This window comes from Orycteropus afer, unplaced genomic scaffold (genome assembly GCF_000298275.1).
Source record: "Orycteropus afer afer isolate SDZICR_OR568_19922 unplaced genomic scaffold, OryAfe1.0 scaffold00168, whole genome shotgun sequence".
NCBI classification, from domain to species: Eukaryota; Metazoa; Chordata; class Mammalia; order Tubulidentata; family Orycteropodidae; genus Orycteropus; species Orycteropus afer.
Window position 1 is genome coordinate 7,041,185 of NW_006921755.1, and position 19,080 is coordinate 7,060,264.

Genomic DNA, 19,080 nt, shown 5'->3' on the forward strand with positions numbered 1-19,080 from the left:
ACAGGGCCAGCAGGAAGAGGTAGGGGGAAGCTTAGGAAGCGAGTGGAGTGGTTGAAACAGCCAAGGGAGCCGAACTTGTTTGTCAGTTTGTCGTACTGTTGTGGCTTGCATGTTGCTATGAGGCTGGAGGCTGTTCCAGCAGGGATACCCATGGTGGACAGGTTTCAGTGGAGCTCACAGACTGAGACAGTCTTGGAAGAAGGAAGAGGCCATCTACTTCTCAAGGAATAAACCAGACCAAACTCACTATTGTCCAGTTGGATCCAACTCATAGCAACCCCTCCTTGGGTTTCTGAGACTGCTAACCAGAAGGCTGGCGGTTCAAACCCACCAGCCACTCCTCGGAAGGAAAGTTGGGCAATCTTACTTCCGTAGTGATACTGCCTCGGAAACCCAAGGAGGGGTCGCTATGAGTCGGGGCTGACTTGACGGCATATAACAACAACAACAACAACTTCTCTATGGATGTAGATTGCCCTACCTTCCTTCGAGGAGTGGCTGGTGGGTTTCAACTACCAGCCTTCTGGTTAGGAGTCAGTGAAAACCTTATGAATAGTAGTGAAACACTGTCTGATATATTACTGGAAAAATTTATGAATAGCCCTGAAACATTGTCCAATACAGTGCCAGAAGCTGAGCCCCTCAGATTGGAAGGGACTCAAAATATGTTTGGGAAAGAGCTGCCTCATCAGAGCAGAGCCTACCTTAATGATATGGGTAAAGTAGAGCTTTTGGGGCCTCCATTTGCTGAAGTGGCACGATTCAATATGAGAAGAAACAGCTGCAAACATCCATTGATAATCAGAACATAGAATGTACGAAGTATGAATCTAGGAAAATTTGGAGTTGTCAAAAATGAAATGGAATGTATAAAGATTGATATCCTAGGCATTAGTGAGATGAAGTCCACTAGTTTTGGCCATATGCTCTACTATGCTGGAAATGACAAATTGAAGAGGAATGGCATGGCATCCATCATCATAAAGGATGTTTCAAGATCTATCCTAAAGTACAATATTGTCAGTGATAAAATAATATCCATACACCCACAAGAAAAGCCAGTTAATACTACTATTATTCAAATTTACACATGAACCACCGAAGCCAAAGATGAGGAAATCGAAGATTTTTACCAACTTCTGCAGTCTGAAATTGACCAAACATGCAATCAAGGTGTGCTGATTATCACTAGTGACAGGAATGCAAAAGTTGGAAACAAAGAAGAATTACTGGTAGTTGGAAAATTTTTCTGTGTAGAAAGAAATAATGCTGGAGATCGCAATGATAGAATTTTGCAAGATCAACAACTTATGCATTGCAAATACCTTTTTCAACAATACAAACAGTGACTACATACATGGACTTAATTTAAGTCTCAAGTTGTAATGTTGAAAGATTCTATTTGCAATATATTGAATGATGCAGGAAACATCAAAGGAAGATGGCAGGAATACACTCAGAGTCACCGTACCAAAAAGAATTGATGTTCATCCATTTCAGGAGGTGGCATAAGATCAAGAACCAATAGTACTGAAGGAAGAACTCAAAGCAGCACTGAGGGATGTGATGAAAAACAAGGTTTCAGGAATTGATGAGATACCCACTGAAATGTTTCAACAAACGGATGCCACGCTGGAGGCACTTACTCAGCTATGCCAGGAAATTTGGAAGACAACTACCTGGCCAACTGACTGGCAAAGATCCATGGTTGTACCCATTCCAAAGAAAGGTGATCCCACAGAATGTGGAAATTATCGAACAATATCATTAATATCTTAGGTAAGTAAATTCTTACTGAAGGTAAATAAAAAATGGTTATAACAGTATATTGACAGAGAACTTCCAGAAATGCAAACTGAATTCAGAAGAGGATGTGGAACAAGGAATCATTGTTGATGTCAGATGGATCTTAGCTCAAAGCAAAGAATACCAGAAAGATATTTACTTGTGTTCAACTGACTATGCAAAAGCATTCTATTGTGTGGATAACAAATTATGGATAACACTGAGAATGGGAATTCCAAAACAGTTTATTGTGCTCATGAGGAACTTGTAAATAGAGCAGGAGGCTGTCATTCTAACAGAACAAGGGGGCACTGCATGGTTTAAAATCAAAAAGGGAGTGTGTAGGGCAGTATCCTTTCCCCATACTTATTAAATCTGTACACTGAACAAATAATCTGAGAAGCTGGACTATATGAAGAAGAATATGACATCAGGGTTGGAGGAAGCCTCATTAACAACCTACATTATGCAGACAGCACAACTTTGCTCACTGAAAGTGAGGATGACTTGAAACACTGATGAAGACTGAAGACTCTAGTCTGCAGTATGGGTTACACCTCAAAATAAAGAAAACAAAAATCCTCACAATGGGATCAATAAGCAGCATCATGATAAATTGAGAAAAGTTTGAAGTTGTCAAAGACTTCATATTACTTGGTTCTACAATCAACACCAATGGAAGCAGCAGTCAAGACATCAGACGTCATACAGCTTTGGGCAAATCTGCTGCAAAGACCTCTTTCAAGTGCTGAAGAGCAAAGATATTTTCTTGAAGACTAAGGTGCACTTGACACAAGCCATGGTATTTTCAGTTGCCTCATATGCATGTAAGAGCTGGACAGTGAAAAAGGAAGACCTAAGAAGAGTCAATGCTTTTGAGTTGTGGTGTTGGTGAAGAATGCTGAAAGTATCATGGACTGCTAAAAGAACTAACAAATCTGTCCTGGAAGAAGTGCAGCCAGAATGATCCTTGGAAGAGAGACTGGCCAAACTTTGTCTCACCTACTTTGGTCATGTTGTCAGGAGGGACCATTCCTTGGAGAAGGATATCATGCTTGGCAAAGTGGAGGGCAATGAAAAAGGGGAAGGCCCTCAATGAGCTGGACTGACACAGTGGCTGCAACGATGGGCTCAGGTATAGCAAGGATCGTGGGGCTGGTACAGGACTGGGCAGTGTTTCGTTCTGCTGTGCTTGAGTTTGCTAGGAGGTGGAGACAACTTGACGGCACCTAACAACAACCACCTAAACATTTTAGACTGAAAATAATTTAACAAAGAGTGATGAGACTTCTGAATAGTTCAAAGGTCTAGATATCAATTATTTCTCAGAAAGTTAATTAATTAAAAGCTGAGGCTAAACTCTATTAAACCTCTAATCACTGAGGCCTTGCATATCAGTTGATATATCAGTTAATCTTCTTTTAATAATCTTTTTATTTGTGGTATTGCTATATCTATTATATAGTTGAGGAAATCAAGACCCAGAGGTAAGGTAACTTGCCAATAATTTCCCCAACTACTGGTGGAGTCAAAACTAAATCTACATTTATCTTCTACGAGTTTCTGTCTCACTATGTGTACAATTTCTCTAGACTGTTTGCTCTGAGATAGTAGAAAAAGTTGATTCTCTCAACATGACTCTCACTGAACTAAACAGCTGATCAAAATAAGCCATGTACATACTTGATATATGTTATCATTGTTCTTTGTATTGGTGTATAAACAAAAGTAGCTGCCTTGTCCTTGGATTAAAGTTTCAATGGGTATAATTTTACGGGCTGTGCCAAACCCTCTTTAAGCATTTGCCCATTTTCTATAAATCACTATTTATTTTTCAGGTGCTGCTGTAACAAATTTTCACAAACTCAGTGGTTAAAAACAACACAAGTTTATTATCTTACAAATGCAGAGGTCAGAAGCCTGAAATGGGTCTCCCAGGACTAAAGTCAAGGTGTAGTAGTGCTGTGTTCCCTCTGGAGGCTGTAGTGGGAGTCAGCTTCCTTGTCTTTTCAGAGTTTTTAGAGACCACCTGCCTGCTTTGGCTTGTGGCCCCACATTACTCTTCCTCTGTGTCTGTTTTCACATATCTTTTCTGACTCTGACTCTCATGCCTCCCTCTCTCCCTTATAAAGAGCCTTGTGATTACACTGGGCCCACATGATTATCCAGGATAATCTCCCATCTCAAAATCCTTAATTTAATCACTACCCTTTTACCATATAAACCAAAAAACCAAACCACTGCCTCACAGCGACCCCCACTGGGTTTCCAAGGCTGTAAATCTTTACAGAAGTAGATTGCCTCATCTTTCTCCCACTGAACAGCTTGTGGGTTTGAACTGCTGACCTTCTGATCAGCAGCCAAATGCCTTACCCACTACACCACCAGAGCTCCTGAATAAGGTAACATATTTACAGGTTCTGGGGATTAGAATATAGACATCTTTCAGGGACCATTATTCTGCCTTCCATAGCCACCATGAAAGTAACATGTTTCTGTTTGGTGCAGTGGTCATCTCTGTGCTTTTGAAAGAATTAGCTTTATGTCTTAATTTGAGGATTATTCTGTTTACCAATGACAAAAAACAAGGATGTCAACATCTAATCCTATAATCAAGTTTTCTTTCCTCCCAGTCCCCAGTTCACTTAAGTATTATGCTGATAGGAAGTAAAAGACACTTTTCTTTGCATTTTGAAAGACCTGCCAATTAAAAACACTTTTGAGCGTAGGACAATGCTCTTGTATGTGTGATACTTTCATTGTTGTCTGATTTTTTTTATTCTTGTTTGAAGTCCCCAGAGCAAAGACAAACCATCTCTATGTCCAGAGAAGAGTTCGTGCAGAGGATGAAAGAGATTATTGGTTGGGGCACAAAGAAAGAATATCAGGAGCTCTTTGACAAAGTGGATGTGGCTGGAGATGGCTTCATTAATTGGGACAAACTAATCTCATTTATATTGTTAGCGCTCCATGAAAAAGATGAACAAGCAAAGGCAACTGTGGTTCCCCAGTGGAAGGCCCTTGAATTCCTTCCAGTGAAGCACAAGGATACCATTCAAAAAGTAATTTTCTTAAAAAGTTCAAGTCGTTATCTGACTATCAGTAAAGAAGGTTTATTAGGAATCTGGGGAGAGAATTTAAAGCTGCAAGAAACACTTCCTATCACTTCAGATGGCAGCAAGCTCAAACACCTGTGGGTAACAAGTCTGGTTTCTCTGGAAAATGTACACAAGGTACAAAGGCTTTAGAAATACATTTACTGCATGTAAAAGGGGATAAATGTGTGGGACAGGGCTCTTGATCAATACACAAGTTTAGTACCAGCAGCAACAGAGTGCTGTATCACTCTTGTGATGCTTCTCCTCTGACCCAGAGGGAATGCAAGTAGAGCCAAGTGAGCTACTCGATTTCCTAAGCTATTCTCTTGAGTGTCTTTAAACCACTCTCTGATAATGACTCAGATTCTTGGCTCTGTCCCAGATGTGGTCATGCTGATAAGACCTTTATTACTCTGTATTTGCAGCAGGATCATGGGTCTGTATGCAGAGCTGAAAGGCTGTTGTAGTACATGGCACAGCTCAATGCAATTAAGGGGACTGCTTATCTGATTTTGATCCCTGCATTAATCAGGTTCTTAATTCTGCTAGTTAGGACCCACTCAGTTCAACTATTTTCATATAACTATACCTATGAGAGAGATAACAAACCAAAAGGAAAATAAATTTTGAGGGGGGATGGTTGCAGCTTAAGTATCCTTATTGTTAAAATTTCATATTAGGCAGATGGTAAATTTTTACTACGAAAAATTTCAAAAACGTACAGGAACGGAGAGAATAATATTAAGAACCTGATGTACCCAATGTTTAACTTTAATCATTTTCAATTTGTGGTTAAACTTGATTCATTTATATGTCTCCTTTGTTAAATTCCAAAGCATCAGTCATTTATTCTATAATTATTTCAGTATTTCTAAAAGGTGTCTATTTTTTCACATTACCACAATACCTCTATTACACTTAAGAAATAGCAATAATTCCTTAATATCGTCATTGCCACCCCATATAAAATCATGTTCACATTTTCTTGATTGTGTTATAATTTTTAAATTGTTTGTTTGAGTCAGGATCTATATAAGGTCCAGACATTGTGAATGATTGGTATACCTCTTTTGTTCTACATCTTAAGTCTTATTCTTGCATTTTGTTGTTGTTGTTACTGATGTTAAGTTCCACATATTTGTGAATTTCCAAAATTTCCTTCTGTTATTGATTTCTAATTTCATCCCATTGTGTTAAAAAACCATAGGATTAAATTATTTATTTAATAAACAGGATAATATATTAAATAAACGCAACCCAAACCAAACCCACCACCATCAAATTGATTCTGACTCATAGTGATGCTTTTGAGTTTCCAAGGTTAGACGGAAGTAAATTGCCTCATTTTCCTCCTGTGGAGCAGCTTGGGGTTTGAACCACCAGCCTTAGGATTAGCAGTCAAATGTCTTATGTGCTGTGCCACCAGAGATCCTAATACATTATTAAATATAGCTTATATATTTAATATATATATAATATAAATTCATATGAATTTATTAAATGATTAAAATTATTAAATGAATTAATTTAAAAAATCCTTTTAAATTTATTGAAATATGTTTTATCACCTAACATATGGTTTGGGAGCTCTGGTGACATAGTGCCTAAGGCACTTGACTGCTAACCAGAAGGCTGGTGGTTCAAACCCACCAGCCACTCCTCGGAAGGAAGGTTGGGCAATCTACTTCCGTAGTGATACTGCCTCGGCAACCCAAGGAGGGGTCGCTGTGAGTTGGATCCGACTCGACCCCAGTGGGTTGCGTTGTTGTTGTGCATAACAACATATGGTTTAGCCTGAGGAATGTTTCACAGGCACTGGAGAAGAATGTGCATTCTGTTATTGTTGGAAGAGTGTTCTAAAGATATCTGTTAAACCTAGGTTTATAGTGTTATTCAAACCTTCTGTTTCCTTGTTGTTCTTCAGCCTAGTTTTTCTATTCATTATTAGAGATGGAATGTTGAAGTTTCCAACTGTTATTGTTGAATTATTTATTTCTCCCTTTGATTCTTTCAGTTTTGTTTCATGTATTTTGGCACTCTGTTGTTAAAAAAATGGTGAATCCTGCATTACTAGTAATACTATTAAATGTAAATGGGCTTAATACTTGAATCAAAAGGGAGATTGACAGAATTTTTTTTTTTACTATTTCTATATATTTATTAGGAGCTCTGGCAGTATAGTGCCTAAGGCACTTGACTGCTAACCAGAAGGCTGGCAATTCAAATCCACCAGCCACTCTTCGGAAGGAAGGTTGTACAATCTACTTCCATAATGATACTGCCTCTGAAACCCAAGGAGGGGTTGCTGTGAGTTGGGTCCCACTCGAGGGCACATAACAACAACACAACAACAACAACAACATATTTTTATTGATTTTCTCTCTTTGCTGCAGCATCATATCCACACTTTCCTTATTTCTTTAGGCATGATTGCTTTTCAGTCTTTGAACCTATTCATAAGATCTATTAAAGTCTCTATCTAAAAAATCCAGCATCTGTGCTTCCTCAGAGAGAGTTTGTGCTGAGTGCTTCAGTCCTCCCACCTTCCCACCCCCCAGCATATAAGACATTTCCTGTGTCTTTGCATGTCTCTTAATTTTTTGTTGAACACAGGACATTAATATAATATGATATGACAAATTTGGAACCAAATTTTGCCCTCCCCAGGTGTTATTTTGTTGTTTTCTAATATAATTGTTCAGCATGATAAAATTGCCCTTGAGTGCTACATTATTGGCATCCCACAATTTGATATAATGTGTTTTTGTTTTCATTCATTTTTAATACTTTCTAATTTCCCTTCTGATTTTTCCTTTGGCTCATAAGTTATTTAAACTTGTGTTATTTAGTTTACAAGTATTTGCAGAGATATTCCAGATATCTAACTTTTGTTGATTCCTAATTTAATTCTAGGAGCTCTGTGGTCACAGATATGACTTGAATATTGTCAAGTTTACTGAGACTAGTTTTATGATGTCACTTAAAATTTTGTTTTTCTTTTATTCTTTCTGTGTAAACCATAATACATAGATGCATCATGTTAAAAAATTTCAAACAGTACTGACATATATAGAATGAAAAATTTCCCCCTTCCCACACCTTCCCACTCCTACCCTTCTCTGCTGAGATAAATTATTATTTTTGGATATTTGTTTTGGTGTCATTCCATATCTTTTTCTATTAACTTACTATATATTAGGTATATAGTTTATATGTAAATAGTATACACATCTCAATGGTTTTTATCAAATAATTATTTAAGGTATCTTTTATGAACATATATAAGTATATATATTTTCATCTTTTATTTTTTACTTTATAAAATTTAATTCTAGCAAGTATAAAGTAAGATGTCTCATGAATTTTATAATTTTCTGATATATTAACATATTACCTGTTTCCATTTTTATTCTATGATTAACACTGATGAAATGAACATCTATGTCATATATTTCTTTCATATCATTTGCTAATTTGCACATATATATATATACATACTTATTAAGGATAAATTTCTAGACATAGAATTATTAAGTCAAAGCACATTTTTTGTTTTGAGAGATATGCAAATAGTTTCAAAAAGTTGTAATGCTTGTTTATATGCTTCCTCAAACTTTTGATAAAACTGAATATTGTCAGTGTTTAAATTTTTTCTTAATTATGATATGTGAAATAAATCATTATTATGCTAACATGCGTTTTCTTCATCACTTACTGAATTAAGTAGCTTTTTATATGGTAGTTGATTATTTATATTTTCTGTGCATTGCCTTTCATATTTTTTGCCCATTTATTGTTTGAATGTTTTACTTTTCCTGTTTATTAGAGTGAAGTCTTTATATATCTAGATAATAATCCTCTGCTTATTATATACATATTGAATGTTTTTGTCTTGTTCATTACTGTCTTAAGTTTGTTCATGATATCTTTTTCAAAAATTATTTTTATGTAGTTAAATGATTTACTCTTTTTTATAGCCCTAGAATTTATCTGTTTAGGGAGACTACTTACAGAGTTTTTATAGAAAATATTTATTCTGTGAAAGCCTCTACTTACTTCAGCATGCTTTGTAAAATTTCTTGTGTGACTGTATGGTGTAGCTCTGTCTCTTTGTCTTTCCTGTATGACTCGCCTTGATGAGTGTGTGGAGCAGTGATAGGAAAGGAAGTGTGTTCAAATGCATTTAATGGGAAATGTTCTTCTTGGCTAGAATCTAAAATTAGAATAAAGCACATTTGTGTCACTATGTTACACAATCTGTGATATAGTTAACAGCTCTCAGAGAAAAGATCTTTGGACATTTCTGTTTAATTACTTCATGTCCTGTATTGTGTGGACTACAAAACCTTGCTTTCCACCTCCCCCCCGTGCCGAGGAAGAGAGAGGTAAGCCTGCCATTAAGTCTGAGTTGGTAATAAGATTTGCATGTCCACTTTGTGTATTGATCGCACTAAATACATCAGAAATGCTTTCTAATTTTCTACTCTACTACTTTAGATAGCAGTGGCTTTTACCTGTAAAGAGATTTGTTTCTATGATCTGCTGTCCAAAGAAGGATTTCCTTGTCAATACAAACTCCAAGGCCTGAAAACAACACCAGTTTGCATGGATTATTGGTATGACCCTCTTGATGCCAATGAATCAATTCTGTCCTTTGGGGACATAACTGGAAAGGCAAGTGAGAGAAGGATAAGACTGAACACTATGGATTTAATCATGAATTTGTAGCTGAAAATGAAAAGTAAAATGCAATCACTGCAGCTTTCTAATTGAACTACATTATAAAGCATAAGGTCACACATGTTGGACATGGAAGAGATGGATTAGTTCACAGTTCTCTTCTTGCTTATAAAAACCAATTTTTATTGTAGTTTTCTTGTATATTATAAAAAACTATTGCCAACATTTTTCACCATAAGATGCATAATAGATCACAATATTAATATACTCTTCATAATAAATATCTAAATTTCTCTTTCATAACTCTTTCAAACTAATGGCTCTGATTTTCATTCACAAGGTTGTGGGCTTTTTTAGAACCAGTCTTTCACAGAATGATCATGTCTTGTATCATGTAACAAAAGGATAAATGCATTAGAAACCTAGACATTGGATAAAATGATTTCTGTTCCAAATTCCATCCAGACCTCTGGAAAATTATTACTTACTGAATGACACTAAATGTGTTTGTGACCTCTGAAGTAGTCTAATTTGAATGATATCCTTTTAAAATTGTGAAAGCTTTTCATTCTGTTTTTAATGACAGCTGTATATTAAAAGCAACTAATAAGCTGTCCTTGGTGACTATTTTACCAACCTTGTAGCTTTTTCTGTTCTTTGATACAACTCTCTCTGCACTTTAAAAATAATATAGAAGAAATTCCCATTAAGTTCAATATCTAGTCCTTCATCTTAAACAATAAAGAATCATTCTGCATAATTATGCTGCCTATGTTTGTTTTTCTTTTAATGATATCTCTTCCACAGGTCCGAGTGATTTCTTTCACAGCAGCCTTGATATCCTTATTTGAGCAGCCTGCTAGTGCTTGTGAAGATGAAGATGCCACTGTGACCATTAATTGGGCAGAACTGCTCTCTGGATATCACAAATGTTGCTATACATTAGAGCACAAGCTTCATCATGGAGATTGGGTCAGGCAAGGTACTGAATGTGAACAAAAATGAATGACTCCTATACTTATATTCTTTGATGAAAATGTTTCACACAAAACGTCTAAGTCTAGCAACTGATGATAATTGGTTCTCTGGAGGTTTTGGTCTGGACACTGTTATTCCCTGCACACTGGCAAGAATTATTTATTTCTTTTTTTCCTTCCTATAATTTGTTCTTCATAGAATTAATTCCAGTGACCTATGCACTTAAAAAATCACAGGAGATGGAAGAAAATAGTCACAGAATTCATTTAATGTCAATCCAATTCTCGTGCTAACTGATCTCATCTAGTCCCATTCAGAGCTTCTTAATAAAAGCATTTAGGAAGGTCTCCCAAAACCAGTATTTGTTTTCTTTATGTCCTCATATGAAGTATATTAGTTTAACTTCCTTCAAAATGGAATCTTTTTTTTCTCTAAATTTTGCATAAAGACTGAGTTCCTCTAATCTAGAGTACTTGAGAGGACAGTTCTTTGTGTGACAGGATTATGTTATAAAACAACATCTAAAGAAAGCCAGAACTTTTATAAATACCTTGTTAGTAATAATGAGATAATTAGGGGGTATTAGTAATCAGTGGTAGAATTCTTACCTTCCTTGTGGTAGACCCAGGCCTAGCCAATGACCCTCATGTGTAGCCACCATCTGTCCATCAGTGGAAGCTTACATGTAGCTATGATGCTGAATGGATTTCAGGGGGATTTCCAGACTAAGATGGACTAGAAGTAAAGGCTTGACATTCTACTTCGGGAAATCAGCCAATGAAGATACTATGAATCACAAAGGTTTGATCTGCAAGTCATCGTGGGGATGGCACAAGACTGGGCAGTATTTTTTTCTGTTATTCATGAGTCCACCATGAATTTGGGCCAACTCAACAGTAGTTACAATGAGTTAATTGGTTTCAATATATGTGTTATTTTTACAATATATATCTGATGGTTCCAGATTTAAATGTATAATATCTGCACTGATTTCTCCTTTGATCCAGACATTAAGGACTATAGTAATTTTTCTCACTTCTAGATTGGTATATAAGAGAATGCCCACTGAAGAGAATGGAAATGAATAGAATGGTCAACCCCAATTGGCCAATATATATTATAGGTATATTTCTAATGTTTTTTGAAAAGAGGACATTCAAAATGGATCTAGCTGGGTTTTATGTTCATTTTACCCTCTTTGGGTTTCAGGGAGTTGGACTAATTTTTTAATGCATCACCCACATAAATAATATCTTATTCAAGAACTATAAGTTCTGCATTTTTTTCAATATAAATTATACCATGTCTTTGAAGCTTTTCCTTTGTTCTTTAATTCTGTTGTAATATTTTAATATTTTAATTAAAGGTTATGTATTTTTGTATTTTGTACAAAATTATACATTTATGAAATAAAGATAACCATATTAGAAAGAAAATGAAAAGAACTGCTTTAGCTGCTTCCAAAGAAGTATGTTTTGATACTTAAATCAAAATCTAGTCTATAGTTATAGTGCAATAGTTCTTCAAATCTATTTGTAGTGGATAGTGATTTCCTGAACTTTAGTACATTATTTGAATTCTGTGGTCTTATATCGGTATGAATAAAAATGGAGAAATAGTCAATGAATTGCTGTTTTGTTTTGTTGAAAAGGTTGGGCTATACCAACTAAGATTTTATCATTGAGGTTTTTTTTTTTTTTTTTGAAATATGAGTAAGATCTAAATACTCAGTAAATAAAAAGTGTTTACTCTTCTAGACTACCAAGATTCATTAAGTCTCTCAAATACCAACCCTACTGTCTGACATAACAACAGCGAAAAACAAAATAAAAAAATACTACAACTGAGTGCTTTTAAAGAACACAATTTTATTGTCTCACAGTTTTGGTGACTAGATGTTTAAATCGGGACATTGGGTATATGGGAAGGTCCTTCATGGTTAGCAGTCCTGGGTATTTCTTGACATTCCTTGGTTTACAGATGAATCCTCACACAGAGCCTTCCCCTGTGCATGTCTCTCTGTGATCGTTTTCTCTTTTTATAAGACATCACTCAAAGGGGATTGGATTTAGGATCCAGAAAAGCATGGGAACATATTTAGTGTCAGCAGTAGAGATTCATATTCTTAGCCTAAGGACTCTAACCTCAGAGTGTGACATCTTTACCACTGCACATTAGGATTTGATTTCAGAAAAGTTTTAAGTATATAAAATATTAGGGATCTTTGCTATGTAACATGGATAACTTTTTTTCTCAGCTGTTTGCATCAGAATTTATTGTGACTTAGTGGGTAATGTTTAGAAGAGTAGCTGAAAAAAATATGTGTTTACTTTAGCTTGTAGATTTCACTAAAGCCATCAACTGATTGGACTTACGTTGATCAATCAACAATTATTTTCTGGACTTTCATTTTAGGCTTTTTTGAGGCTGTAGATGAACTGGGCAATCTACTTCGGTAGAGATACCGCCTTGGAAACCCAATCAGTGGGCACTATGTGTCAGAACTGACTCGAGGGCAGTGAGGTTTTTTTTTTTTTTTTTTTTTTTTTTTTTTAGTTTAGATGAAAGGTAAGTTCTGGGCTCCACCATCAGGAAACTTAATATCTGGAACGAAGGATAAGCATAAAGGAATAAAGACTAACATAAAGTAATTTATTAGAAATTTATTAGAAAATTGCACAATGGGGCTGAAAATTAACTACTATACCATATGGATGAGATTTTGAGCCCATAGTTGTTAGTAAAGGGGAAGGAAAGTTAAGAGGAGAAGCTCCAAAGGTGGTTGCTAGGACTTGTAGGATGGATAGGTGAAGTGAAAAAGAGACTGTATGGGGAATGTGCGTAAAATGTAGACAAGCAGTCATAATAATGAAGGAGGAAGAGGCAGATATGAATATATCAAAGGCTAAATATTGAGGATATAAAAGTGAATATGTTGGGTGGGGACATATGTTGGGAGATATCGGCAAGTTCCTATTTGACACAACATGAAACAGTGAATATTTTTGTGGAAACTTGGACAAACCTGATGTAGACGTTTAGGGGAGATTTAATTGGTAGCTCAATTCAGCATGGACTGGAGGAGGAAGAAACTATAACCAGACTGGCCCAGTAAAAGTTCTTGATCAGGTGAAAACAGAAATGATAAACAAAGGGCAGAAATGAGAAACTTTTAGAAGCAAGGATCTTCAGGACTTGAGATGTGAAAATGAGGAATGAATGAACCACCTTAGAAGGTCCTACAAAAACTCAGTTTACAAATAGGTAAATTTTCATTCACAAATCACAGAGCCTGTCTTGGCCCCATTGTTTTAACTCTTCCCACCTCACCTCCTCAATTTATACAATCTCTGGAGGAAGTTTTATTCTGAAATACTCCAGATCCTGCCACCAAAGAAGAATCTTTTTCCCATCATTTTTCCTGAAACATCCCTCATGTCTTGCTACCTCAGCTCATATCAAGCTCCTCATTTTGCCTCCTTATTTATACACTTCAAATGAACTCTTTAGTTGCATGATTTGAAAGGTTATCAATTCTGTCCTTATGCTTGGGTTCTTTAAAGTCTTGTTTTCAGATGCTGCTCAATCAATGATCCAGTCTTCCAAAATTCTGTAACAACATCAAAATCTGGATCCTGCATGCTATTACCCTGTCAACCCAAAAGTAAATTTGGATGCTTCACATCCAAATTGTATTTGTATGTAGACACAAAAATAAAACATATTTACTGGGGCAGGCAATGTGTCATTGTTCTACATAGTGCCCACTATCGCACACAGATCATAGTCATAGTGTTATAAGATTTTCCCTTTATCACAGATTTTAAGTAATTTGGTTATGATGTACTTTACTTTGCTAAGTGTGTGTGTATCCTGCTTGGAGTTCAAGGAGACCCTTGGATCTGTGGCTCTATGTTGTTGTCAGGTGTACTCTAGTCAGTTCTGACACATAGAAATCCTGTGTACAGCAGAATGAAACATTGCTTGGCCTTGTGCCATCCTCACAATCATTGCTATGCTTGAGCTCATTGTTGCAGCCAGCGTGTCAGTCTGTCTTATTGAGGGTCTTCTTCTATTTTGCTGACTCACCACTTTACCAAGTATGATATCCTTCTTCTCCTGGGACTGGTCCCTCATGATAACATGCTCAAAGTACAGGAGATGAAGTCTCGCCATCCTCATTTCTAAGAAGCATGCTGTGTGTAATTCTTCCAAGACCGACTTGGTCATCTTTCTGGAAGTCCATGGTATATTCAATATGCTTCCCCAACACCATAATTAAAATGCATCAACTTCTTCAGTCTTCCTTATTCACTGTTCAGCTTTTGCATATATATGAGGTGATTAAAAATATCATGGCTTGGGTCAGGCACACCTTAGTCTTCAAAGTGACATCTTTGCTTTTTAAAACTTTAAAGAAGTCTTTTACAACAGATTTTCCAGATACAATAGGTATGATTTTTTTTTTTTAACTTTTGATTGTGATTTGGGTGCAATTTTACAAAACAGATTAGTTTTACATTCCACAGTTCATATGCATTTTGTTTTGTGACCCTCATTACAATCTCCACAGCTCTTCTCCCACCTCCTCTGTGTGGCTACTCCTTCCTTGTGCCTTTCTTACCTGTGCATTACTGCCTGCCTAGCTTTCTCCCTGTGCAAATGCTGCCCTTCTGATCTCCCATGCTTGACTGTTCTGAGCGCATCTCTCTCTAGTGTAGTTGTTCAGCTTGTAGTCCTGTCTTGTTTGGCTGAGAGTTGAGCCATGAGAATGAGTCCACTTCCAGGCCTGAATAGTGACTTGGGTCCATAGTCTTGGCGTTTTCACCAGTCTCTATGCTACCAGAAAGTCTGGTCTTTTTTATGTTTTTGAATTTTGTTCCACATTTTTTCTCCTTCTCTATCCAGGATCTCCAATTTTGATCCCTTCTGAGTGTTTGGTGTTGGCAGCCAGGCATCATCTGGTTCTTCTGGTCATGTAGGCTGAGGTTCCTGTGGCCCATTGGTCCCTTGGACTAATCATTCCTTATGTCTTTGATTTTCTTCTCTCTTCTTTGTTCCAGATAAGGAGACACCAATAGTTGCATCTCAGATGGCTGCTTGCAAGCTTTTAATACCCCAGTTGCTACTCACCAAAAGAGGATGTAGAACAATATTTTTGTGTACCATGCTGTGCCAGTTAAGTTTGATGTTCCCTACAACCACAGTTCTGAGCCTGGAAGCCCAGCAATTCATTCCCTCAAGGTTCTTAGTTGTGGCTAAGAAGTTATTCAAACTTTGTCCTCTATTAGCTCTATAATGTTTGTGGACAGTTTTATAGCACATACAAATATGTATATGAGAATATCATCCACCAGACAAATGTATAGTCATGGGTATATTCCAGTTCTCCTAACCATACCTGATCTTCTTACCTGTGTATCCACCCCTAGATTAGTATTTGTTATTACTGATAGCGCAGTATTGTGTATGTAGTAGTATTTACCTTTTTTTGTCTGTACCTCTTGTGCTGAATGAAGTACAATGCTGTCAGTGATAGAATAATATCCATACACCTATGAGGAAGACCAGTTAATACTACTATTATTCAAATTTACACACCAATCACCAAAGCCAAAAATGAGGAAATTGAAGACTTTTACCAACTTCTGCAGTTGGAAATTGACTAAATATGCAATCAAGATGTATTAATTATCACTGGTAATTGGAATGCAAAAATTGGAAACAAAGAAGAATCACTGGTAGTTGGAAAATATGATCATGGTGATAGAAATAATGCTGGATATTGCATGATAGAATTTTGCAAGACCAATGACTTATTCATTGCAAATACCTTTTTTCAACAATATAAATAGCAACTCTACACATGGACTTTGCCAGATGGAGTACAGAGGAATCATATTGACTACTTCTGTGCTAAGGGGTGATGAATAAGCTCAGTATCTTCAGCCAAAACAAGGCCAGGAGCTGATTGTGGAACAGACCATCAACTGCTTATATGCAAGTTGAAGCTGAAAACAACTAAAACAAGTCCATGAGAGCCAAAATATGACCTTGATTATATCCCACCTGAATTTATATACTATCTAAAGAATAGATTTGATTCATTGAACACCAATGACTAAAATCCAAGGAATTGTGGGACGACATCAAGAACATCATCCATCAAGAAAGCAAAAGGTCATTAAAAAGACAGGAAAGGAAGAGAAGATAAAATTGGATGTCAGAAGAGACTCTGAAACTTGCCCTTGAATGGAGAGTACATAAAGGAAATGGAAGAATCAACAGGATAAAAGAACTGAACAGAAAATTTCAAAGAGCAGCTCAAGAAGACAAAGTCAATTATTATAATGAAATGTGCAAAGACCTGGAGTTAGACAACCAAAAAAGAAGAACACACTTGGCATTTCTCAATGTGAAAGAACTGAGGAAAAAAATCAAGCCTCAAATTGCAATATTAAAATGCAATATGTTGAATTATGCAGGAAACATCTAAAGAAGATGGATGGAATACACAGAGTCACTATACCAAAAATAATTGGTAGATCATCCATTTCAGGAGCTTGCATATGATTAAGAAGTAATGGTATTGAAGGAAGAAGTCAAAGTTGCACTAAAAGAATTGGCAAAAAACAAGGCTCCAGGAAGTAATGGAATACCCACTGAGATGTTTCAACAAACTGATGTTGTGTTGGAGGCACTCACTCAACTATGCCAAGAGATTTGGCAGACATCTACCTGGCCAACTGACTGCAAGAGATCCCTATTTGTACTCATTCCAAAGAAAGATGATCCCACAGAATGTGGAAATTATCATTGATAATTTGATATTGATATTGATAAATAATATCATTGATATCACACACAAGTAAAATCTTACTGAAGATAATTCAAAAAGAGTTGCAGCAGTATATTGACAGAGAACTTCCAGAAATGCAAGCTGAATTCAGAAGGGGATGTGGAGTGAGGGATATCATAGCTGATGTCAGATGGATCTAGGCTCAAAACAAAGAATACCAGAAAGATGTTTTCTTGTGTTTTATTGACTATGCAAAGACATTTGATTGTGTGGATCATAACAAAATGTGGATAACATTGAGAAGAATGGGAATCCCAGAACACTTAATTGTACTCATGAAGAACCTGTACATAGACTAGGAAGCTTTTGTTCGAACAGAACCAGGGGCTACTGCATGGTTTAAAGACTGGAAAGGAGTGTGTCAGGGTTGTATCCTTTCACCATACTTATTCAATCTGTATGCTGAGCAAATAATCCAAGAATCTGGACTTTATGAAGAACATAGCATCAGAATTGGAGGAAGGCTCATTACCAACCTGAGATACGGAGATGGTACAAATTTGCTTTCTGAAAGTGAGGATGTCTTGGAGCACTTACTGATGAAAATTAAAGACTGCAGTCTACAGTATGGAGTACACCTCAATATAAAGAAAACAAAAATCCTCAAAACTTTACCAATAAGCAGCATCTCGCTAAATGGAGAAAAGATTGAAGTTGTCAAAGACTTCATATTATTTGGTTCTATAATCAACATCAATGGAAGTAGGGATCATGAGGCTAGCACAGGACTAGGCAGTGTTTTGTTCTGTTGTACATAGTGTCTCTATAAGTTGGAGACGACTCGACGACACATAACAACAACCTCTTGTTTACCTCTCTGTGTCTTCCTTGGGCTGCTCACACACTTTTGTTATATTGCATTTCCTTTCACCCAAATCAACACGTCTCTTAACTTACAAGTCAGCAGTTTTCCCTCCCCTCCCCTGCCATCCCTGGTAACCAAAAAGGAAAATTTCCTTCCCTCTGTAAACCTTTCCTTGAATTTTACAATAACAAATGCATGCAGTATTTGTCTTTTTGTGATTGACTTATTTCATTCAGCAAAATTTCCTCCAAGTTCATCCATGTTTGTGGATTCTTCATTATTTAATATTGCATAGTATTCCATTGTGCTTATGTACCATAGTTTTCTTATCTATTAATTTGTTGATGGGCACTTAGGTTGTTTTCATTTATTTGCTATTGAGAATAGTGTTGTCATGAACAGATAAACATGAGTGTGCATATATCTTTTCATGTCATGGATCTCACCTCTTTAAGATATATATATATATATTTTTTGTTTAGTAGTAGGATTGCTAGATCAATGGTATTTCTATTTCCAACTTCTTAAAGAAGCACCATATCATTTTCCACAGGAGTTGCATCATTTTACAATACTACCAGCAGTGTATGAGAGTTCCAATCTCTCCACACTCTCACTGGCATTTGTTGTTTCTATGTTGTTGAATTTTGCTGTTATAGCTAAGGTGAGATGACATCTCATTTTTGTTTCGATTTGCATCTCTCTAATGGCTAATGCCCTGGAGAAGAATGCCATGCTTGGTAGGGTGGAGGGTCGACGAAAGAGGGGGAGGCCTTCAGGGAGATGGATTGATACAGTGGCTGCGATGATGGGCTCGAGTATAGCATGGATTGTGGGGCTGGTGCGGGATTGGGCAGTGTTTCGTTCTGCTGTGC

At 36.5% G+C, this 19,080-nt stretch overlaps 1 protein-coding gene across 1 annotated transcript in view; it reads left to right on the forward strand.

The window, feature by feature from the left end:
- Positions 1-19,080, forward strand: part of WDR49 (WD repeat domain 49) — a gene marked incomplete at its 3' end in the record, with an annotated part of 237,906 nt that overhangs the window by 51,130 nt on the left and 167,696 nt on the right. The window contains exons 2-4 of the mRNA XM_007946655.1: positions 4,578-5,018; positions 9,381-9,557; positions 10,371-10,545. Of these exons, the coding sequence (XP_007944846.1) occupies positions 4,578-5,018; positions 9,381-9,557; positions 10,371-10,545 (793 nt within the window). The remainder of the gene's footprint in view (positions 1-4,577; positions 5,019-9,380; positions 9,558-10,370; positions 10,546-19,080) is intronic.